Below are 26,223 nucleotides of genomic sequence, written 5' to 3'. Positions count from 1 at the left end.
ACCTTTGGGTTTAGTTAATTGTGCACACTTAGAGTAGGTTGGGGTAGATATGAATCTTTAAAGATCACATACCATGCTTTAACTCTAGATAGTTCTTTTCCTTTAGTGTGCAAATTAAGAACATGAAGAAAATTATGCAGAGAGAAATTTCCAAAAGCAGATCCACTGTAGTATTGCTGTACTTATACTATAGCAAAAATCAGAAGGGCGAGTGAAGTAACAAATCTGTTACATTTGTATTTATTGTTTGCCTATTTTGGTATTTTATCCATAAATTTATTTTAGTGAAGTATTTTTACTAATTGTTGGATCAGAAATCTGATTCAGATTTTTCTCAGTAGGGGAAAGAATTGTAGATGTTAGATAAGGATTGGTTATTTAATGAAATTTAGTACAGTTTTGCTATTTATTGCACATAATAGGACTCATCTTTTTATTTCTTTCCATATGATAGAATGAAAATTTACCCACTGTTACAGCTTCTGGACGGGTGGTGAAAAGAACTTTTAACCTTCTGGATGATGACCCAGAACAAGAGGTATTATTTTAACCAGAGATAACAAGCCAAACTAGTGTATACTAGCCCTGTGATTTTTAAATTATGCTTTCCAGACTCTGGGGTAGAGGTTGGGGGTGAGTAGTTCCATGCAAACTTCATTGGTAGGATTGTGCATGGTATTTCAACTAGTCCATCCCCATCCTCTTTTTTTTTTTTTTTTTTTAAGATTCTATTTATTTCCTTGAGAGAGAGAGAGCCAGTGAGAGAGAGAGAGCACAAGCAGGGAAGAGGGACAGAGGGAGAGGGAGAAGCATGCTCCCCAATGAACAGGGATCCTAATATGGGACTCTATCCCAGGAATCCAGGATCATGACCTGATCCAAAGATGGATACTTAACCAGCTGCCATCCTCTCTTCTCATACTGGAATTATTCATAAGATTTGGTTTGCAGAAAGATTCATGGGACTGAAATAATTAGAAAACAACTAACTTATTGTTTTGTTTTGTTAATGAGCACACTTTCTAGGGAAATTTCTTAATAGAAAATATTTGAATTATATCTTGATGACCTTATGGCTTTTGCTTTATTTTTTACTTCTGAGACGTGGGTATGTTTGTTAATGATTGTGAGCTAGGGAAGAAGGGTGTGAGGGTGTGATAAATTAGTTCAGCCTCTGGCCTGAACTTGACATCTCCAGTCACTGAACTGATACACTTTTATCCTTTTCTTTTAAAGAGGCATTGAAAGTTCTTATGAAATGAACTGACACTGGTCATGCTTCAAATATATAACTGTTGCATGAATACTAAGTCTGTTTAGACCAGATAACTGGGTTGATTGTGTGATCATTTCTAGGTAGAAACATTAGAGTGGCCTTCTAAGGATAGTTTTTGAAAATATTTTAAAAAGGTTGGAGGTGACCTTTTTGTCACCTTTTTTTGTTGTTGTTAATTTATTTATGATAGTCACACAGAGAGAGAGAGAGAGAGAGATAGAGGCAGAGACACAGGCAGAGGGAGAAGCAGGCTCCATGCACCGGGAGCCTGACATGGGATTTGATCCCAGGTCTCCAGGATTGCGCCCTGGGCCAAAGGCAGGCGCTAAACCGCTGCACCACCCAGGGATCCCTTTTTGTCACCTTTTGACCAGTATGTGGCTAATCTCAAAAAGAAATAGAAATAGGTGTATATTTATTTTATAAGATATATTTTATAAAATATATATATAGTTTTATATAAAATCATATATAAAGTAAATACATGTATATTAATTTTTTGAATCATAGAAATCTATTGAGAACAAAGCAGAAAGCTCCTGTATATAAAACTATATTTGAGAAAGACAGACTAAAATTACCAAAAGGTAGCAAAAATAATATACAAGGAGAAGATGGTAGCAAAGAGAGAGATACTCTGCATCAAGAGATCAGAAAACAGAGACTTTTTAGCCTGTAAAGGAGAAGCTGAAAACTAAAATCAGTGACACCCAGGCAAGAAGTCTACTCTTTGAAGTTTGACCAAGGTAATATTAAGGCAAAAGTAAATAAAGAGGAACCACATATAATAAATCTCTGTAAATTTTTATGTCATGGGTAGTAAAAGCAGAAAATATAAATAGATTAAAAAGCAGTTTGACCAAATGTGAGTGAATGATTAATATATGGTGATTCAAAGAAACTTGCTATGCCTGCCAAAATCTTCCATCCTGTGGTCCATCCCTGGATGGCTGGCAAGGATCTGCTTCCCCTGTGAGGCTGTTGGGAGTCCCAGGTTTACTTCGTTAAACAGAGTTTGAGGTTAGAGTTTTCTCTCTTAAGTCTTTACCACCATTAATCATTTCCAGCTAACTACTCTCATCCCAGTCCTGTTCCCATGGGTTGGATTTCAGTTCCTAATTAATATTCTTCTGCAAGTATAAACAGCCATTTTTGCTTTCTTTAGAGAACCAAAACATTAAAAAAAATGGCAAATAGAGTCATAAATAGTATGTGATAAGCTATCAGTTCTTCTTAAAATGGCTTGTGTTTCTCTGGATAAGATCATTCTGACAAAGTGGGTAGTTTTTAGGTTTCAGAACTGAACTTCATATATTTAGTCCTATCTGGGAACCAGTGAACATACATATCAGAGGCAGCAATTGAATACCTCTTTTGAATTTGGAGAAGTTCTAGTTTGCTGTCATAATAGAAAATTTTAGCAGTACTTTGGCTGAGATCTACATAGACTTGGTTCTGTTAGAATCTGTAGGATACTGCTTAAAGTCTTCAAATCTTGGGACTTTAGTAGGCAGAAAGTAGAGACACATTTCTACCTATGCTCTCACCCATTCATTCTTCCTTTGTTTTTAAAATAAGTAATAGAATAGTTAAACTACAAATAGAAATAACCCTAACTAGATAACTGGATTTTGTCCCTCTTCTCTGCCTTATCCATCGATTCCCTGAGACTTTTAAAATTGTGGACTATGAAGATGAGCTGGACTTGCTTTCTGTGGTAGCTGTTACTCAAATAGATGCTGAAGGAAAAGCTCACCTGGATTTCCACTGTAATGAATATGGAACTTTACTTAAAAGCATTCCACTAGTGGAGTCATGGGATGTGGTGAGTGGAATGTAATACAAAGTTGTAAGAATTTTCTTACTAAGTGACATTTGTTGAAATAGATGTTACTGTGTTCGCGTCAGTTCACGGTTATTTATACCGGTAACCACATGAAAGAGGATATCATCCTGCAGGACAAAATGAGTGCTTCTTAAGCCTTCCTTCCCTAGGAACTAGAGGATGCCTCCTTTCTAGAGGACTTAAAGATAAAGTTTTATGTTTTATTCTGAGACATATTATTTCCTTACCATAGTCTTTGTTTCTTTTTTTGTAAGTTTGGTAACATTTTTAAAAATGGAAGTATGCTGTATTAAATCCCCCCAAATATTTAATAGAGTTGATATCTAAGCATGTAGGGTTTCCAGACACTCTTGGAAATATTTGCCTACTTTTTAAATTATTATAGAATATAAAAACTATAAGGAAGAGTAGCCTTATCCAATCTTTTGTTTTTTGAATGGAGTACCTGAGAGGTTTAGCAACTTGCCCACTGTCACACAGTGAAATAGCAGTATAGGCAATAGAATCTGGGTGTTCGGACTTCTTCAATGAGGGCTGTTTTCATTTTCAACATTTTGTGTAATACTTTTCTTATAAGTAATCTGCATATTCATAAATAATGAAAATAAATTATTTCAAGCAATTTTTTGCTTCCAAGTATATATTTGAAGATCCCTAGGATAGGTGCTGTGACATTTTAGTGATATAATTGTGAATATGGTTGTGTGAAGAGGAGATTTCATTTGACTATGTTTTTATTACAGACATACAGCCACGAAGTCTACTTTGACAGAGACTTGGTACTACACATAGAACAGAAACCCAGCAGGGTCTTCAGCTGCTATGTTTACCAGATGGTATGTGACCCTGGGGAAGAAGAAACAACGAACAGAAGTTGTGAAAAAGAGTGAGATAATTTTAAATTTTGACAAGTAGCTTATGAGACTTTTAGCCACACACCTGAGTGGCTATGTTCAGTCCTCCTTTTTGTTATCTGCATAGCAAGTGTTCCAGTATGTTGACTTCAGATGACTGTGACTTCTTTTTTAAATTCTTGCCATATACAGGGCAATAGGGACTTCAATTTATGGAAAGATTTTTTTAGAATGACACCCCAAGAAGTCTAGCATTTTAGAGCTTTTAGCTGGGGGATGATACAAATATAAAGTGTTGGGGAGCACAAAAGACAAGTTAATTTCAGTTGTTGGGGGAGGGTTATTGATGGAGAAATATTTAACATGGTTCTTAAAGGATGGTATGGAATTTTGATAGGTAAGACTAAGCAGGAGAGACAAAAAAGAAAGATGTAGAAGATATAGAAAGAAATCCCCTATCCTCTATACCAAACTTTGCCTAAGGGTAAGAAAAGAAGTCTGTAATGGAATACTTTTGAGCCATAAATGTATCATCACATTTTTCTAAATCATATATATGTATATATATGTTTTGTATTTATATGTTGCATTAGGAATTGGCTCTAGTTCCCAGATTATCTTTTCTTCTATGATTTTATTCTCTTGGCTTGGTATTCCCATTGATTATTTATGTTTCTATCATAGATTAATATAAAATATTACAGGAAAACTTTAAGCCAGTTTCTTTTCTGATATGTAGCTTGTTCAGCTTTTAATACAATTAAAAATGTTGTACTCATTTCACCGTTCTGCTTATTTGGTGGGTTTTCCAATTCTGCTTAGGCAGTATTTTCATAACTATGCAATAAGATAAAGAAAGGTATCCTGGATCCCACCAGTTCTGCTCCTTGTAGAAGAGTATAGATAACATCTCAATTCCCACTAGTGTGTGTATTGACTGATTAGTTACAAAAGACTTTTGTTTCTATCTTAGTTGTGAAACAAGTATTTTTTCTTCTTTGTTAGGACCAATCTAAATATAATCCTGAACTCAGATAATCATTCTTCAGATTGTTAAATAAAAGCAACCTAAGGGAGAAAGTTGTTTCTTTTTGCTTCCTGTTTGAGAAATCCATTGCTGCAATCCACATGTTCAGCACATTTCTCTGATTCAGCCTCAAAAGAATAGTAAAAATAGAAGAGGAGGAAACAGCAGTAAAAATCATTGCTGATTCAAATTTAAGGTTAAAATATGGGATTGTAGCTTGGATAATTTACATTAAAATCTTTCCGTTTTGTGGGACACCTGGGTGGCTCAGTTGGTTAAGCGTCCAACTCTTGACTCAGCTCAGGTCTTGATCTCAGGGTGGTGAATTCAAGCCCCATATTGGGCATGGAGCCTACTTAGGAAAAAAAGAAAGTTAAAATCCTTCAGTTTTTCCTTTGATTTTGGCTTGATCCCATGTTAAGAATGATGTGAATTTTGCCCTTTTCTGGCCTTTGAAGTTTCTAGATAAATTTCAGGCTTATTATGTATGATCAACAGGGCTGAGGAGAGAAGATATTAACCTATTCCAGACATCAAGAAATTAGTAGCAGAGTCCATAAATTTAAAAGAAATAAAAGGAACAAACCTAAAATATAACTGTCTTTTGCACGATAGAAAAGAAGATTGCTAATGTTTTAGAATAAGGGAAAATATTTGCATGTGGGCTAACGATAGATCTTTCTGAATCTGATCCTAAGTGTGATAACCATTTGGGAAAGTAAAAGTGATTACCTTGTGAGCAAGACAATAAAACTGTCTTCATGTATTAAATTCTAATACTTCTATATCTACTAATTGAAAAATCCATTCTTGTTTTATGTATCTTTAATGGTACTATTTAATATAATATTTGAAGCTTTCAGAGCACTATAGAGACATTATTGGGGTTTCAGAGCAGTTGAATAGTTATAATGTGTTGGGTATTGCCCCAAACTTCCAATTAGACACTAACTATATCTAAACAGTCACACCCAGTGAATTTACATCTTGAAAAATATATCTGGTAAGAGGTAATAGATTAAAAATACCAGAGAAAAGAAAGAAACCAGTGTTATATGAGTTTCAAAGCACATGCAGTGCTATATAAAAGCAGAAAGCCTACTCTCTGAGAGTGTTTAAAAAAGGGATATCCTAAAACTTGAGTCCTGTCTGGTTTTTAAAAAAAGAAGTTTGAGTTTGCCCTTCTCCTTTAAGTCATTATCTTCCTTTTTGATGAATGATAGGAACTCATCTGCTCAGAAAGGCATCTGAGAACTAGCTAAGTTGCTTAGCTGCTTTTTAGGCTGGGGGCAAGTAGGAGTGGGTGGATAGAATGCTTCTAATCCAGTGATGAACTGACCACTGAGAAACTCCTAATGTTTCACCACTGCCAAAATCAAACTAGACTTGGATCCACACGCATATGATCCAGGAAGGAAATGTCCCTTATTGTGAAATAATAAGGCACTGTGGGCAGTGTAACAAACAGAAGGGTTACACCCCAACTAAAAGGACAAGCTGTTCTACGTAGTTTCAGCCAATTGTAAACAGTATGTGGGAATGTGGGCTGCATGATTGTTAACAGGATGGTTGATAAAACTATGCCAAAAAGTAAAAGATAGTAAAGAATGTGGAAAATTTGTGAATAACACACATAGCAGGAGACAGTACAGCATGTTTCCCAAAAAAGTATGGGCTTTCCAGCTTCCCATAGGAGCATGGCAGCTGATCATTCTGCCACTTGCCAGGTGTGACGCTGCCATTCTCTTAGGTTAGAAGGAAGTGGCAGTTAATACTCTCCTGGCTCCTCCTTAATCCCCTGCTGTCTGCCTGACTGTTTTAGAGTCTTAAACTGGGTGCCCACCTACCTAACCAGCATTAGCGATAGGTGTAAAACACTATGGGTAAGATTTCTGAGTGTTTAATGCAAAACCGAGTGAAGCAGTATAGCTTCTTTCAGCAGGTCTAGATAATACTGATAAGAAGTGTATTTCTGCATTTCGTTCTTTGTGATTCTGCATTCTCACACTATCAATACAGCAAGATTATCATTCTTTGACTTTCTAAAACATTTCTCATAGTTTGAGGGAAAACAAATCCTATTGTAGTTGCTATTTGAACTACCTAGTGAGATGATATTCTATTTAAGCAAATTAAGGTATCCACATTCTTCCACCAATTCAATGTTTTGTTTCTTGTATGTACTTTAAAAAAAAAAAAGATAACTTACGTTTATTGAGTGCTTTCCATCTGCCAGTCACTGTGATACATATAAAATGAATTGGCTTGCTCAACATTCAGAATAATCCCTATGAAGTATGAACTACCATTATTCTTCCACATTTTGTAAATGAGGAAAGTGAGGCTTATAGAAGTTAATTTGCTCAAGATCCTACAACTTAAGTGCAGAGATAGGAAACACCTGTATTTGTTTGACACATACTTATGCCAGATTTCCTCCAAAGATCTCAAAAAGCAAATGATGTTATTTTATCTCATATATAGCATACTGATAATGATAATACTAGGTATAGAAAAGTGCTTAATGTTCTTTAAATGATGATTGGATGTCCAAATTTTGGACAAAGTTTGGATGAGATACATTTGGCCTATTCACATAGGTAACCTGATATAAAAGATGATTCTTTTATTCAGTGGTTAAAAGTAATTTTTAAAAAAGATACAAAATACAGTACTCTCATCTTGTTTATAGGTGATAATAAACACCAGTATTAGTAATTACTCTTAAGGTAACTTGGCTTCCTTTTAAAAAAAAAAAAAATTATTTATTTATTTATTAGAGACACAGAGAGAGAGAGAGAGAGAAACAGGCAGAAGGAGAAGCAGGCTCCACGCAGGGAGCCGACGTGGGACTCGATCCTGGGTCTCCAGGATCACGCCCTGGGCAGAAGGCAGTGCTAAACCACTAAGCCACCGGGGCTGCCCTTGGCTTCCTTTTCAATAATGTTTATAGTTTCTTACCTTTCTTACCATGCTTATGTATGTCATCTAACTTTTGAAATTTCAGGGAAAATTCTAGGGCTAATTTCTGGTCTTTGTATTGCTATAAAACCTACCTCTATCTTACAGAAGGAATAATTTATTACAGGCATAGGATATATATTAGAAAGATGAACTGAGGGCTTTTCTCCATCATTTTCATTATGAAAAATTTCAAACATACAGCAAAGTTGATGGAATCCTACAGTAAATACCCAAATATCAACTTCATGGATTCTAAATTTTGCTCTATATATTTTATTACTCATCTCTCCATGTTACTTTTACGATGCATTTCTTTTTTTATATATATTTTATTTATTTATTCATGAGAGACACAGAGAGAGAAAGGCAGAGACACAGGCAGAGGGAGAAGCAGGCTCCATGCAGGGAGCCCGATGTGGGACTCGATCCCAGGACTCCAGGATCATGCCCTGGGCCGAAGGCAGGTGTTAAACCACTGAGCCACCTGGGCTGCCTCTATAATGTATTTCAAAGTAAATTGCAGACATCAGCATGCTTCCCCCAATAATTCAACATGCATGTAAGTAGAGTTTAATGTTTAGTTTAGTTTTTTTTTTTTTTAAGATTTTATTTATTTATTCATGAGAGACACAGAGAGAGAGAGAGGCAGAGACACAGGCAGAGGGAGAAACAGGCTCCATGCAGGGAACCCGATGCAGGACTTGATCCCTAGTCTCCAGGATCAGGCCCTGGGCTGAAGACGACACTAAACCACTGAGCCACCTGGGCTGCCCTAATGTTTAGTTTAAAAAAAATTTTTTATTTTATTTTTTTTAGTTTAAAAAATTTTTGTTATACACTTACATACAATGAAATGCACAAAAGTTAAAAATAAGCTTTGCTGAGTTATTGCAGATGCATTCATCTGTGTAACCCAAAACCTTTTCAAAATTAAAAACACAGCAGTCATTCCAGAAAGTTTCCGCATGTTCCTTCAGAGTCAATCCCTACCTCACCTATCAGGTGTTAACTACTGTTCTGATTGTTTTGCCTCACAGATTAAATTTGCCCATTCTAAAACTTTATATGAATGAAATCGTAAAAAACAAAATGCTTCCTTCATTCAGCATGTTTTTGAAGTTAATTCATGTCACATGTACCAGTGATTCATTCCTTTTTATTGCTGAGTAGTCTTTTGTATGAATGTGCCAGTTTGTTTTTTCCATTTTCCTGTTGATGGACACCTGGGCTGTTTCTGCTTGCTTTTTTTTTTTTTTTCTTCGTTTCTTTTCTTTTCTTTCTTTCTTTCTTTCTTTCTTTCTTTCTTTCTTTCTTTCTTTCTGTTATGAAAAAAGTGCTCAGAACATCTTGGATATACTTTTTGTGAACATATGTCTATTCCTCTTGGGTAAACATCTAAGGATGGAATTGTTGGGTCCTACAGTAGACATCTGTTTAGCTTAATAAGGGTCCTACCAGACCCTTTTTCAAAAGGATCGTGTCATTTTACATGCCTGCTACAATGTGTGAAACTTCTAGTTGCTTCACATTTTCTCCAATACTTGTGGTTGTTAGTCTTTCTAATCTTAACATTTATGGTGAATGTAAAATCTTTCCTAGTTGTTGCTTAGATTGTTTCTACTTGCCCCTAGCAGCCCTCTTGTCAAGTTACCCTCTTTATCTTTTTTAACCTCACCCCCACCAGGAACTGCTAAAAACATTGTTTCTTCGTGATAATAATTAAGATAACTCAAAACTCAGCTTGAGTTATTCTTTCTCAAATATAGAATAAATTGTCATCAAGGAACTCTGTTTCCTTTAGTGGAGACTAATAGAGAACAAACCTGGGTTGCTAATAGTACATGTTAGAATGACTTACTGCAGCTGGACAGGGTGGCACCAGACAGAAGCTCTGTAAAACATTGTAATAAAACAGAAAATGGATTTTTCTTTTAAAGATTAGAAGTTCATGTTATTTGTAAATCAGATGAATGTTTTTTTAAAGATTTGTTTGTTTGTTTGTTTGTTTGCACACACTTGCAAGCAGGGTTGAGGGTGGTACAGAGGGAGAAAATCCTCAAGCAGACTCCTCACTGAACTCAGACATGGGCTCAATCCCAGGACCCTGAGATTATGACCTGAGCTGAAACCAAGAGTCAGATGCTTCCCAGAATGAGCTACCCATGTGCCCCAATCTGATGAATTCTTGCTGTAGTATGAAACCATATTAATATTAAACAAACTTTATCATTTTCCCCAACAACTATATTGGATCTCAATGTGGTTTTTTTTTAAGATTTTATTTATTTGTTTATTCATGAGAGATACACAGAGAGAGAAGCAGAGACATAGGCAGAGGGAGAATCAGGCTTCATGCAGGGACCCCAGGATCATGCCCTGAGCTGAAGGCAGATGTTCAACCACTGAGCCACCCAGGTGTCCCTCACTGTGGCTTTAATTTATATTTCCTTATTAACTAATGATGATAAGCACATTTGCATGTGTTTATATGCCATGGATAAATTTTTTAATTTAAATTAATTTTATAGTCCTAAAAACTGTGTTCATCCTACAGAAAATATGTGCTGTGTTTTGGGAGGGGTGGGGAATCATAGTACAAGCCTCATCTAAACTGGTAATGTGTAAATTTTACATTTTCTTAACAGTTTTTGAGGTATAGTGGACATAAAACAAACTGCACATATTTAAATTGTACAATCTGGTAAGTTTTGACATGTATACAGCCATGAAACTATCACCGCAATTAAGATATTAAATACATTCCTCATCCTCAAAACGTTTCCTCTTGGTTCTTTGTAATAACCTTTGCTTCTCTCTCCTATCTTCCCAAAGCAGCCACTAATCTGTATCTGTTGCTTTAGATTGGTTTGCATTTTCTGGAGTTTTATATAAATGGGCCCACACAGTAAGTACTCTTTTTTTTTTTTCCTGGCTTTCATTCAGTATGATTAATTTGCGATCCATCTGTATTACAGTTCATTCCTTTCTATTGCTTAATAGTATTCCATTGTATGGTTATAACCCACAATTTGTTTATACATTTACCTGCTGATGTACATTTGGGTAGTTTCCAATCTTTGGCTACTACAAACAAAGCTACTATGAACACATAGTACAAATTCTTTGTATGACATTTGCTTTATTTCTGTTGGAAAATACCAAGGAGGAAATGTCTGGATAATATGTTAGATTATCCTTAACTCTTTTTTTTAAGATTTTACTTACTTATTTGAGAGAGAGAGTGTGTGTATGAGCAGGGGGAGAAGGAGAGGCAGAAAATCTGAAGCAGACTCCACACTGAGCGCAGAGCTTAACACAGAGCTCAATCCATGACCCACAAGATCGTGACCTGAACCAAAACCAAGAGTCAGATACTTAACCAACTGAGCCACCCAGGTGTCCCTATGCTTAATTTTTTAAGAAATTTCCAAAATGGCTATGCCATTTTATGTTCCTATCATCCCATCATCAGTATATGAGAGTTCCAGGTGCTCTATATCCTTGCTAACACTTGTTATGGTCAGTGTTTTTAATTTTAGAGAGTTAGCTTAGGTTATATGGTGTGAAATATGGATCAGAGTTCTTTTTTTCTATATGGATATCCAATGCAAAGGGGATACTATTACGTCTTTCACCATTAAGTATGATATTAACTGTAAGTTGTTCATAGGTGCTCCTTATCAATTTGAAGAAGTTCCTTACTATTACTAGTTTTCTGAGGTTTTTATTGGATATAGATGTGGAATCTGTCAAATACTCATTCTGCATCTATTGAGATGATCATATGGTTGTTAGTCTGTTAATATGGTAAGTTACACTGATTTTTTTTTTAATGCTAAACCAATCTTGAATTCTTGGAATAAATCTACTATCAAGTGGATTTTCTAAATTTTCTTTTCTTGTTTTAAAATTTTATTCACTTGGCAGAAACGGAGCATAAGCAGGGGGAGTGGCAGGCAGAGAGGGAGAGGGAAAAGCAGGCTTTCTGCTGAGCAGGGAACCTGGTAAGGGGCTCAATCCCAGGACTCCAGGATCATGACCAAAGCCAAAGGCAGACACTTAACCGACTAAGCCACCCAGGTACCCCAATACTTCTAAATTTATTTTTTTTAAATTTTAAAGGTTTTATTTATTTATGACAGACACAGAGAGAGAGGCAGAGACACAGGCAGAGGGAGAAGCAGGCTCCACACAGGAATCCCGGGTCTCCAGGATCATACCCCACGCTGAAGGCGGTGCCAAACCACTGGGCCATCAGGGCTGCCCAAATTTATCTAATATTTTAAGTCAGTTTTTGCATTTCCACTTTTTCATGTGTGTCATTTCCACAATAATGAATTCATAAAATTTACCATTACATTTATACTGTGGTACACATTAATTGTTTCAAGTTCATTACATTTAGATGACTTTCTTCCTTTATAAATAATTTCTAGACATTTTTGGACCATTTGCCAAATATTTCATTCTCATATTAACAGAATTTAGCAAGTTAGGGCTTATAACCTTGGAGAAGCTCTGGGCATGTTGCCAGCCTCTCCCTGTCTTATCTCAGCCGAGAGAGTTCATATACTAAATAAAATTATATCTGACATAGAAAGTCAGTTTATACCTATTGTGATCCCAGTGACCTGCTTGAACCCATTTAGTTCAATACACTTTGAAACTTTGGTGGACTGCTGCAGAAGTGATGAAACCTAATAGTTTGCTAAATTCATAAAGATGACAACCAGTGAAATGAGTGAAATGGAAGACCCTGTACCTGCTCAGATAATATGCATCCATAAATTGATCTCTCAAATGAAATTTTCAAAAGAAAATGATTTATCAATAAATTCTTTATCAATTCTTTTTTCCAGTAAAAGTTTCAAGGCTCAATTAAAGATTTTTATTTTTCTTTTAAGAGGACATCTGCTCAAGTAAACAATCATTTCTGAAGTCTATTTTGAACATTTTTTCTTTGAAAAATCACAAACTGGGCAGCCTGGGTAGCTCAGCGGTTTAGCGTCGCCTTCGGCCTGAAGCGTGATCCTGGGGACCCAAGATTGAGTCCCATGTCGGGCTCCCTGTGTAGAGCCTGCTTCTCCCTCTGCCTGTGTCTCCGCCTCTGTGTGTGTGTGTGTGTGTGTGTGTGTGTGTGTGTCTTTCATGAATAAATAAATAAAATCTTTAAGAAAAAAAATCACAAACTCCAACAGCACAACTTTTCAAGCTTTATCTGTAAGAGAAACAAGACTGGTTAAAGCATGTTAAAAGAATTAACAATTTAAAAGCCATTCTAATACTTAATTTTCCTGTCTATAATCTCTTTCTCTCTTTAGAGAGCAAAGTCAGTGAGAGTTAAAGCATTTCCAGCTCCAACTTATCCCACATCTAAACCTCAGTTATTACATAATTTCTGCTTCAAAATATGCTGACGCTGTATTGTGAACTCAGAGGTCCTTGAAACCACTACTACATCTAATATAAAGTCCTAAATGTCACTTTTTCAGTTTGTCTTGGTTTCCCTTACCAGCTATACTGGTCCTATGGTTTCCATATCAATTTCTGCCAGAAAGTCTTGGTTGCCTCTGCCACTTTGGCTGCCCAATTTTTCCCAACTCTATTTTTTGAAGAGACTCTCTTTTCCATTGGATTTTCTTTCCTTCTTCGACCATAGAATTGAGGGGCCATTTCTGGGTTCTCTTTTCTGTTCCATTGATCTATGTGTCTATTTTTGTGCCAGTACCATATTGTCTTGATGATCACAGCTTTGTAATACAGCCTGAAATCCAGAATTGTGATGCCTCCAGCTTTAGTTTTCTTTTTCAACATTCCTTCAGTTACTCAGAGTCTTTTCTGGTTCCATACAAATTTTAGAATTGTTTGTTCCAACTCTGTGAAAAATGCTGGTACTATTTTGATAGGGATTGCATTAAATGTGTAGATTGCTTTGGGTAGCATAGACATTTTAACAATATTTATTCTTCCAATCCGTGGAACATTTTTCCATTTCTTTGGGTCTTCCTCAATTTCTTTCATGAGTGTTCTATAGTTTTCAGAGTACAGATCTTTTACTTTGGTCGTTTATTCCTAGGTATCTTATGGTTTTTAGTGTAATTGTAAGCAGGATCCATTCCTTGATTTCTCTTTCTGCTTCTTCGTTGTTGGTGTATAGAAATGTGACAGATTTCTGTGTGTTAATTTTATATCCTGCCACTTTGCTGAATTCCTCTATCAGTTCTAGCAATTTTTTGGTGGTCTTTTGGGTTTTCTACAAAGAGTATCATGTGGTATACAGACACTTTTGAGAGTGAAAGGAAACATTACTGATCATTATACCTGGACCACTAAGTACAACTAAATGCTTCAACATAGACGAGCTGCGGAGAAGCCACAGAAACTGCACCTCAGAGCAGTATGGCAGGGACAGGTTAGTGAGAAAGGGGGAAGACTTTATCCTCAGCTCTAATCTGCCCCTCTTCAAATGTTCAGACATAACTCCCCTGAATTTCCAAATTAAACAAGACAGAATTCACCTTGACATCAAAGGGCAGGAAGCAAGGGGAACTCAGCAATATGATAAGAGTTCAGGTCCTAGCACTGGCAGGTTGTGCTGGCATGAAGTTTGCAGAGTCCACACAGAACAGAGTAGGTGACAGTGGCTGGAATTAGAGAGGAGTAAGGCCAAGAGAATCTGAATTTGTGCAGGATGTCTGAAAAAAAGGAGAATTGGCAAAAAATTGTAAGAAATTAGATTTCTTCCTGTGTGTTTGAATCCTGGTCTGCTTTATATCCAGGGAGTAGGGCTTATGCCAGAAAGATGACAGAGGGCACTAATCAACAAACTCAAACCTAGAGAAAAAGACCTTGGCCTTATATCAAAGATAGTTAAATAAATGTACCTTCTGTATTTTAAATTAGAATAAAATGTTTACAGATTATATATATATCTTTTTACAGTGGTTTACTTTTTTTTTTTTAATTTTCTTTTTTTTTTTTTTTTTTAATTTTTATTTATTTATGATAGTCACACAGAGAGAGAGAGAGAGGCAGAGACACAGGCAGAGGGAGAAGCAGGCTCCATGCACCGGGAGCCCGACGTGGGATTTGATCCTGGGTCTCCAGGATCGCGCCTTGGGTCAAAGGCAGGCGCTAAACCGCTGCGCCACCCAGGGATCCCGTGGTTTACTTTTTAATTAACTGTCCTACCTTCTTCAATAACATCAGATAATAGAGTTTCTTTATTCTTTTTAAAAGATTAAGCCTTATTGATTTTTAAATCTTTTATTTTAATGGGGGGATATTGATTTTTTTATGGCAGCCTTGTTGGCTGTAATTCACATACTGTAAAATTCACCTTTTCAAAGTGTAGAATTCAGTGATTTTTAGTATATTCACAATGTTGTACAGTCATCAGCACTATCTAATTTCTAGAACATTTTCATAATCCCAAAGAGAAACCCCATATACATTAACAGTCATTCCCATTTCCATCCCCAGCAACCCATAGCAACCACTAATCTGCTCTATGGATTTGCCTATTTTGCACATTTCACATAAGTGGAATCATGCAAAATGTGGTCGTTTATGTCTGGTTTCTTTCAGCATAATGTTTTTGAAATTTAATCTGTGCTGTAGCATGTATTGGTACTTCCTTCCTTTTGATAGCCAAGTAATATTTCATTGTAAATGTAACACATTTTGTTTATTCATCTGTAGATAGACATCAGGTTAATTCCAATTTTTACCTATTATCAATAATGCTGCTATAAAAATGTGTATACACATTTTTTGTATACACATTTTTATATAGATACATGATTTCAATTTTCCTGATAAATACCTAGGAGTCGAATTAGTGGATCACATTGTAGCTCTATGTCTAACTTTTTGAAGAACTGCCAAACTATTTGTTAGAGCAGCTGTACCATTGTGTATTCCCAACAGCAGTGTATGTGAGGTCCAATTCCTCCACTCCACATCCTTGTCAACACTTGTTATTTTCTGTTTATTACAACAATGCTAGTGGGTATAAGGTGGTATTTCATTATAATTATGATTTATATTTCCTTCATGATTAATGATGTTGAGCATTTTTTCATGTACTTATTGGCCATTTGTATATTTTCTTTGGAGAGATATTTACTCAAATCCTTTATCCATTTTTTTAAAAGATTTTATCATGAGAGACAGAGAGAGGCAGAGACACAGGCAGAGGGAGAAGTAGACTCCACACAAGGAACCCGACATGGGACTCCATCCTGGGTCTCCAGGATCACGTCCCAGGCTGAAGGCAGCGCTAAACTGCTGAACCACCCAGGCTGCCCCCCTTTATCCATTTTTAATGAGATTATCTTTTTATTGTTGAGTTATGAGTTCTTTATATATTTATATATTTCTTAAAATATTCCAGATACAAATCCCTTATCAGATAATGTGATTTGCAAATATTTTTTCTCATTCAATGGGTTGTCTTTTCTCTTTCCTAATGGTGTCCTATGAAGCACAGTTTTTAATTTTGATGAAGTTGGGGCACCTGGGTGGCTCAGTGGTCGAGTGTCTACCTTTGGCTCAGGTTGTGATCCTGGGGTCCTGGGATTGAGTCCTACATTGGGCTCCCCACAAGGAGTCTGCTTCTCCCTCTGCCTGTGTCTCTGCCTTTCTCTCTCTCTCATGAATAAATAAATAAATAAAATCTTTTTAAAAAATTTTTTTATGAAGTCAATTTTTTTTAAAGATTTTATTTATTTATTCATGAGAGACAATGAGAGAGAGACAGATACACAGTCAGAGGGAGAAGCAGGCCCCATGCAAGGAACCCGATGTGGGACTCGATCCCGAATCCTGGGATCACGCCCTGAGCCAAAGGTAGACGCTCAACCGCTGAGCCACCCAGGTGTCTCTGAAGTCAAATTTTTAATCTATGTTTTCTTTTGTTGCTTGTGCTCTTGATGTTATATCTAAGAAACAATTGCCTAGATCTAAGGTCATAAAAATGTACTCTTATGTTTTCTTCTAAGAGTTTTTGGTTAGCTTTTACATTTAAGTTGATTATTTCATTTTTTTTTATAATTTTTTTTTATTTATTTATGATAGAGAGAGAGAGAGAGAGGCAGAGACATAGGCAGAGGGAGAAGCAGGCTCCATGCACCGGGAGCCCGACGTGGGATTCGATCCTGGGTCTCCAGGATCATGCCCTGGGCCAAAGGCAGGCGCTAAACCACTGCGCCACCCAGGGATCCCTTAAGTTGATTATTTCAATCTATAATCCTGAAATGAATGAAATTTAATGTTAACATTACTTATTTTCTTACTCCTTATTCCTCTTATGCAGGAAAAGAAGTGATAGTTTGATTCCAAGCTTATTCACAACTGCAAGGCTTGGGGCTGCCCTGGGAAAAGTGAGGATGAAGGGTATGAGGGATGTTGGCTGGGAGCCCATTCCCAGTAGGATTTGGTGAGAGAAACAAGCACCAGCTGCTGGCTCACTTAGAGCTGGAGGAATAAGATTTCATCTATTCCTAAGAGGACATGTGAGAGAAAGATACTGCCAACATACCAGTCCATTGCTACTAACAGGGATTATCTCCTCCATAATTATTAATGTTTCCCCTAAATTCAAGTGGATGTGGTTTTCACATATTCCTATAATGAGCGAATTCACACATTCCATGATAGAGTGAAATTAATACCTATTATTTCATAAATATTGTTAGCAAAAGTAGTGACTATGCTATAAACTTACTTGGCTTTTTGAGCAATTAACTTTTTCTGTCTCAGAATCTTAGAATTTTAACAATGTACTATGATAAATACCTCATGCCCATTTTGAACTCAATAGACTACACAGAAGTATCTAAGAATATTTTTTAGTCATTTCAAGGACAGGCCTGCTGATAACTCCTAAAACATTTTGACACAGCAACCTCTATGCCTATCTCTTGAGTTTGATCACTAAATTCATTAGGTGCTCTATCTACAAAGAGCAGCATTGTTTGTCTTGTTTTAAAGATTTTATTTATTTATTCATGAGAAACACAGAGGAAGAGGCAGAGACATAGGCAGAGAGAGAAGCAGGCTCCCTGCGGGGAACCTGATGCAGGACTCCATCTCAGAACCTGGGACCATAACCTGAGCCAAAGGCAGACGCTCAACCACCCAACCACACAGGTGCTCAAGAGCAGCATTGTTAGGGTTGCTTTTAGTGACATTGGAATAAAACAAGATGTGTTTTAATAACTACTGACACCAGCTACAAGAAATGTATGTTATACAAGGAAGTGTAGCTAGTAATAAAATGTTGTTGTTAATGAATACTATAATTACAGTAGTAGTATACAGATTAATGAAATAAGACTTTTTGTGTCTGCTGATGTTAATCTAAAATTCTGATGAATCAGAAATTCTATATTTAGATGAGTTCAGAAGTACATAGTCACTGACACTCATTCTAATAATGTCATTCATGAGTACCTTGGACATGTACTCATCTTCGAAGTTTTGAAAAATATATTGGTGATTCGAGGAGAATCAACAGATTTATCAGGAGGGAGAAGGATTTGCAAAGAGTTGGGGTGTTTTGTTTTTGTTTTGTTTTTTAGCAGAACAGTCCAGACTCATGAGGAACGGAGATATATCCTTAATGCAGTAGGGACCCAGGGTGTTGGAAGCAGTTGGAAATGACCCATTAGGGATTGGATTGTATCAGGGTATGACTGAGAATAATAAACCTAGGATTCACAGTTCAGTGGAGCTTCTTGTCCCCATGTTCTTTATCATAGATGGAACTTAATTTGAAATGGTTTTTTACAGTGTCTTTGCCAGATTTGGATCTGCATTTTAAAAATGGAGTGTAGATCTCTTCAAAGAACCAGTTACTATGGGCCACCACGTCTCAGTGTCCCTTAGATATGCCGTAACAGGGTACCACAGCTCTATTGCAGTGACAAAATTAAAAATATTTGAAAATGAAAAGTGATTTCTCTCTCACCCTCTTTTTGGATCTATCTCTGGGCTTTCTCCTTCTTATGCCTATTTTTTACATTCAGAGCCACAGTCCACCTGGAATTGATTTTTGTTTTTGTGAGATGGGAACTAACTCTCTTTTCTCCCTTTTTGTAAAAAAATCCAATCAATTCAGCACCATAAATTCCACATTTGTATTGAGACCTTTGTCATAAATTACATGTCTATATATGGACTCTATTCTGTTCCATTGGTCTATTTGTCATTAGTTTGGCCAATATCACACTGTATTGGTTACTGTAGATTTATAATATATCTTAATATCCAGTAGAGAATGTCCTCACACATTTTTCTTTCTCAGGAATGTCATGGTTACTCTTTACCCTTGACATATTCTATGCCTTACACTCTTGAATCTATTTGTCAATTCCACAAAAATTAATTCACTGCAATTGTGATTGAAATTAAATTGACCATAGATAAACTTAGAAATGACATCTTTACTTATTTTGAATCTTCTAATACATTGACCTAGTACATCCTTCCATTTATTTATGTCATTTTCAATTTCTCTAAAAATGTTTTTAGGTTTTCTGTATTGAGGCATCACACATGTTTTTTTATTGCTAGGTATTTGATATGCTTTGATGCTGTTATAAATGGTATTGTTTTGGGGATGCCTGGATGGTTCACACATCTATGAGTATTTCTATATTATAAATTCCTAGAGATAGAATTATTGCAACACACCCCATACAAATTATATCAATTTATATTCCCACCAGAAATGTAGAGGCATGCCTATATTCTCAGCAAATGCATTATAAAACTTTTGATATTTGTCTTTCTAATAGGTGAAAATGATATTTCATAATTTTGATTTGCATTTTTTTACTTTGGCTGAGATTGAATATTACACACCTAAGAGAAATTTTTATTTCCTTTTCTGTGAACTATTATGTTTCTAGTCTTTGCCCTTTTTTCTGTTGGTTTTTCCAGTTAATTCTTAAGAATCAGATAGTTTACAAGGTCTTATCACTTTACTGCTGTGTTTCTATTCAAAAGAACATTGCTTACAAAATACTAAAATATACATAGGTTATTTGCTTGATGCAATTTTGGAGAAACATACCAAAATGCCTTTTGACAAAGTATATATGTAGTGTTGCAATTTCAATATTTCATTGAACTCATTAAAAAGATTTTATGGGAGTTGGAGAAAAAGAACTTTCAAGGTACTCATGGAATATTAAGCAAAACTGATCAAATGCTGCACCATAGAGCAAGTCTCAAGTGTCCCAAATGTTATTCTTTACATATGGAAGAATATCTTTTCTTTCGTTTCCTACCAAGAACCAAGCTTACGTAGATTTGCTTCTGCTGAACTTTTAATCCAGTCAATGAAGTTGTGCATCATTTATCTGAAATTAAATTAGTGTGTAAGTCTGAAGTCCTAGAATAGATAAGATATCATGGACTTGAAAGTATCCAGGTAAAATGGGCAACAGATTTTCTTATCTTATTTCTTTTGCACTTAAAGTTAATTGCACCTTCTAATGATATTTTCATGGTAGGAAATTAGCCCAGCTTCTTCCACACCCATAAACTTAAATATAACTAAACCTTAAGAATATAAACACTAATCATTAACTTAGTACTTTGCTAATTGAACTGAACTCTGTATCTGGTTTTAAGATTATAATTATAGTAAATTCCTTTGGGAACCTGGATGGCTTAGTCAGTTAAGTGTCTGACTTGATTTTGACTCAGGTTGTGCATGATCTCAGGGTCATAAGGTGGAGCCCTAAGTGATGGCTCTGCACTCAGCCAGGCGTCTGCCTCTCTCCTTCCTTTCTCTCTGCTCCTCCCCACTCCCCCACTCCCCCACTCCCCCCCCCGCCCCCCCACCCCCACTCACACTCTCTCTCTCTCTCTCTCTCTCAAATAAATAAATAAATCTTTTTAAAAAATTCCTTTGGAAGCAACCAAAGAAAGGATTTTCTTATCATCCAGGTTTTCCAGTTTAGGACACCAGGATATCTAATGCAAAATATCTTCAAAATAAATTCACACGTTACTTTCAAGGCTTTTGACATCTTTGGAGACACAGTAACATATTTATTTGACCAATAGAATATATTTTTATACTTTCTATGCTTGAGCCATAATTCTATTTTATTAAACTGCACAAGGATTTGACAATTCGCCTTCAGAATATAAATATATAGCCTTAATACTATGGTTAGAAAAGCTGACAGTTAATCCAGGTTGTTAATTTTGCAATGCATGTACTGTTTAGCACTTGCCCTTGGAAAACTCTGACATTTTAAACATTTGGGCCATAGGTAAATGCCATTTTTTAAATATCAAATGGTTTTAGAATTGGAAGAATTCTAAAGATTTCTAAAGAATTCCTAGATTTATTCCCCTACTTAGTCATAGGTGAAAAGTGAAGCACAGAGAGATTGTGGCTTGCCCAACAGATGAAAGCAGTTCAAATACACAGACTTTCTTTGTCAGTTGGCTTCCAGCAGAGTAGCAGAATTATTCTAAGTTTCACTTTTGATGCACAGTAGATGGCTAGTGATGGAGACCATCCAAGGAAAATAACCTCTTATTCTTTGGAGTTGGATTTTGGTAATAAAGGGGACATAAGTTATTCTAGTGCTTACAAAGAATCAGCACTTGAAAGGCTCACACCAACAAATATCCTTATCCCCCAAATCATACCACTAGAATCAATATAAAGTTCTAAATTTGATTTTGAAAAACTATTTAAGGTCAGAATATATGAGTATATTCTTCTCAGTTTCAATGCCTATGCTGAACCACAGAAGTAAAGCTGGACTTCCAGATCATTGTACATTTCCATAAAAGGCCTTCCTGTTTAACATGGGAGAGTTATGCAAATTCTCTCAGAATAAATTTTAAAGTTAACTTCTGAAGGATACCAAATAAAATTGTATCTTGATTATATATACTCATTGTACTCATCTAGTGTACATTTGCTCAAGTAATAGAGAATTTATTTTTTAATTTTTTTAATTATTTATTTATTTATTTATGAGAGAGAGAGAGAGAGAGAGAGAGAGAGAGAGAGAGAGGCAGAGACATAGGCAGAGGAAGAAGCAGGCTCCATGCACCGGGAGTCCAACGTGGGATTCGATCCCGGGTCTCCAGGATAGCGCCCTGGGCCAAAGGCAGGCGCCAAACCGCTGCGCCACCCAGGGATCCCTATTTTTTAATTTTTTAGGAAGATTTTACTTATTTATTCATGAGAGACACAGAGAGAGAGAGAGAGGCAGAGACACAGGCAGAGGGAGAAGCAGGCTCCATGCAGGGAGCCCAATGTGGGACTCCATCCTAGGACTCCAGGATCACACCCTGGGCCAAAGGCAGGCACCAAACCACTAAGCCACCCAGGCGTCCCTATTTTGAGAATATGTACATATTATTATATCCCCAGACACACATCAGAAAATAACTGGAAAGGTAAGATACATGACAAAATGATGCTAGTAGTTATTTATGGAAGATGGGATTATAGGTGAATGTTTTGTTTATTAGTTATCTTTATTTCCCAGTTTTTTTTCCAAAATAAATATTATTTGGGCTATTTTAAAAATTAAAAATACAGGGACGCCTAGGTGCCTCAGCGGTTGAGCATCTGCCTTTGGCTCAGAGCGTGATCCCAGATTCCCGGGTCCCACATCGGGCTCCTTGCATGGATCCTGCTTCTCTTTCTGCCTGTGTCTCTGTCTCTCTTTCTGTGTCTCTCATGAATAAATGAATAAAATCTTTTTAAAAAAATTAAAATACAGGAAACAAGAAGAAAAAATTAACCCAGGTTTCTATGATAGTGATCCTAACCATCTTATCATCTGGATTCACACACCTTATCCCATATTGTGTCCTGTCAGAGAGCCTGAGCCAAAAGTATGAGCATAACTGACTAGGGAACTGGCCCAGAGTTCACTCTCTAGCCTTTAGTCTGCGTCCATATGGAGAATGCTATCTTGTGACCCGCTGCATGGCAGCTGAACTCCAACATAATGTCTTTGACTATGTCATTGACTGCTTGGGACTGCCTTACAACTCCAACCCTGGGTTCCATCCTGAGAGACTAACCTCCTTTCCAGGTATTTGGCAGGAATTTGAAGATGAACTTAACATTCTCTTCAGGCGAAGCCTGCATTCCCTCCATCCCCATTTGCTAGGTGCTCTGTATGGATAGACGTTTTTGTGATTTGTTCAGCATAACCAACCACCTGGACCACCTGGACCTGCACGTACACAGGCAGACTAAGAGTATTGTTTGTAAGACTCATGCTGTGTGAATACTTTAGGAGCCTAATTGTTTAAAATATCTGAGGGCACCTGGTGTCTCAGTCAGTTGAGTGTCTGCCTTCGGTTCAGGTCATGATACCAGAGCCCTGGGATAGAACCTCTGCTTCGGCTCCCTGTCCAGTGAGGAATTTGCTTGAGATTTTCTCTCTCTCCTCCCTCTGCCCACCCCTACCCCCGGCTTGCGCACGCTCCCTCTCTTCTCCACTTTCTCTCAAATAAATAAAATCTTTAAAAAAACATACTATCTGGCCTCCAGGTCAGAACTGGCCATTCTGTTATGGACACCAAAAGCTACAAATCTTGTCTCACATCCCCTCTTGCTTGCTCCAGGCTGGGCTGCCCGCCCTCCCTGCCCCTGAATGGAATCCAGAAGGGGAAGCAGACACTGTCTTTTAGCCCAGGTTCCTTGAAAAATATAGAAACATGATAACATGGAAGGAGACCAGCAGCTTCTAGGACACCTTCTCCTTGTGACCAAGAAGACAGCAAAGGCTGAGAGTCTGGGAGATGGATACTGACTTGTGATCAATGATGGAAAGATGGGCACACAGTATATGTATCATCTGCACATTCACATACTTGGGGGCCGACAGCTCCAGTGGCCTCCAGGTTGAACCGACCAACTGCCCAAGATTGCCAGACCTGTATGCTTGGAGGGTGGGGGGAAAGGGATGCTAATAAACTTGCTCTCCCTCAGAATACACACACACACACACACAACCTTGCTCTCCCTCCAAACAGCGTGTAGGCAAACAGATGTTTCTTTTTTTTTTTAAGGTTTTATTTATTAATGAGAGACACAGAGAGAAAGGCAGAGACACAGGCAGAGGGAGAAGCAGGCCCCATGCAGGGAGCCTGATGTGGGACTCGATCCCAGGTCTCCAGGATCACGCCCTGGGCTGAAGGCGGGACTAAACCACTGAGCCACCTGGGCTGCCTCCAAATGTTTCATTTCAAACCATATTATTTGCCCCACAACTATGGCCCTTAGTAGTATGGTCAGTTGGAAATCTCATCTGAGGCTCCATCCAGGCCTCTCAATCGGGACTCCAGCCTGGCTGTTTCAGCAGGGCTTCCCCAGCTAATGAGGTTGGATGTTGGAAGTACCCAATTTTTAAAAAATATTTTATTTTATTCATGAGAGACACAGAGGGAGAGGTAGAGACATAGGCAGAGGAAGAAACAGGCTCCCTCAGGGAGCCTGATGCAGGACTCGATCCCAGAACCACAGGATCACTACCTGAGCCAAAGGCAGATGCTCAACCACTGAAGTTACCCAGGTACCCCCTGTAAGTACCCAATTTGATGTAAATTTGCCTTATTCTCATTTATTGCATACCTTAATCTATGTGTAGATTCCTTTCCTCTTCCGTTTCTATTAGGTTTTAATAATAATAATAATTAATAATAATAATAAAAAAAGTTTTCTATCCGTTTTGAAACTGAAACATGGCTGTTGTGAATCATTTGCAGAACACTAGGATAGAAACGTAAAGAGAGCTCTGGTCTTTGTTTTGTTCACCAATATGTTCCAAGAGTCTAGAAGAATGCCTGGCACATGATAGATTCTCAATACAGAGAACTAATTTCTTCTGTATAAGAAATGGCTTAGTCTTTTACAGAGCACACAAAATAGCAATCTCTTTATATTCTAGGACAAGGATATCTCCTTTGCTTTCTTCCTCATTCTCCATCTACTCTTATTGCATCTCCTGGAAGAGGATTTCGGACTGGTTAGTCAGAAACTTGGACAGTGATTGGGTTGAGTTTTCTAGGGACAGAAAGTTCAAAGAAGTTAGAGCTCAGTAAAAGGTCAGTTCTTGAGTGAATGGTCTTCCCCTAATACCTTCCTTCCACATTCTCTCTCACCCTGTGGCTCCATTCCTGCTTCCCCGCCCCAACCCCCACCGTTGCTAGAAGTAGGTGCTGGGTCTACTTTTCCTCATATCTGAAATGATTACAGGTGCAGGACTCAGGTTTAGTATTTGGAGGGGACTGAGCGTTCCATGAGGATAGAGACCTTGTCAATTTTTGCTCTCAATTATGTTCTCAGCACCTAGCACAGTGCCTGGCCTTTCTCTCCCTCGCTTTGTTTCTCTGTCTTTTGTCTGTCTCATCTTTCTACAGAGAGAAGTCGTTTTAAATGAATGAATGTGGAAAAATAGAGCTCAAACCATGCTTTGGATAATTTGGGAGAAAGGACACTTCCACATGATCTAGCTTAGAGTATCAGATTACTACTCTGAACTAGGGGGCCAAAATCAGCTCATTGTAAAATGCCACTTTACCTTCCATGTGCTGGTCATTGAACTGGGCATATAGTTCCATCAAGAACCTTGAAGTTTTACTGAGTTCTCTGATCATAATATCATTTAAGAGCCTCAAATCTCATCCTATTTCCCAATATGAGTCAATTTTTTAAAAAAAGTTACAGCATTTATGAGAACTAGGGTCAGGCATCTTAAAGGAGACCCTACAGGATACATTCTTTAGAACCTTCAAAAAAGCTTACTGATTTGAGATATGGAGCCTTGGAAAATTACAGATCTCTGTCCCTGGCACTAGCTAAGCATCTGAAAGGGTCACAGCTGGCCAGGCTATGGTTCAGTTGTGATTGTCAGGTGCTAGGCTCCTTGAGGTGGAGCTTCTTAAACTATAATGTGTGGATAATCATCCCCTACAAGTTTATTAAAAGGCAAACTCTGATTTAGTAGGACTGCAGTGGAGCCTGAGGTCCTGCATTTCTAACAAACTGGTCCATGGACCACACTTCGAGTAGCAAGGACCTAGAACACTGACTCCCTCTTCTTCCCATATGCAAGAATTGCTCTTGCCTTACTCTAGTAGAGCAAAAATAGTTTTTGAAAGTGGCAAGCTATTTAGGTTTATGTCTGTTTAATCACTTTCTTTTTCATAAAACTAATATTCGGGTAAAGTCCTTTTCTTTAATATATGTTAAGCA

The 26,223-nt window shown here is 37.2% G+C and overlaps 1 protein-coding gene across 5 annotated transcripts in view; it reads left to right on the top strand.

The window, feature by feature from the left end:
• Positions 1–26,223, top strand: part of DCAF17 (DDB1 and CUL4 associated factor 17) — a 54,959-nt gene that overhangs the window by 27,534 nt on the left and 1,202 nt on the right. The window contains exons 12-15 of one of the 5 annotated variants that reach the window (XM_072810874.1): positions 455–538; positions 2,946–3,101; positions 3,866–3,958; positions 4,982–10,743. In XM_072810874.1, the coding sequence (XP_072666975.1) occupies positions 455–538; positions 2,946–3,101; positions 3,866–3,958; positions 4,982–5,014 (366 nt within the window). In that variant the 3' untranslated portion in view covers positions 5,015–10,743. The other 4 variants (XM_072810872.1, XM_072810871.1, XM_072810873.1 and 1 more) reach the window with 4 other exon arrangements.

Source organism: Canis lupus, chromosome 34 (assembly GCF_048164855.1).
Source record: "Canis lupus baileyi chromosome 34, mCanLup2.hap1, whole genome shotgun sequence".
Taxonomy (NCBI): domain Eukaryota; kingdom Metazoa; phylum Chordata; class Mammalia; order Carnivora; family Canidae; genus Canis; species Canis lupus.
This window is presented reverse-complemented; position numbering and strand designations above follow the sequence as displayed.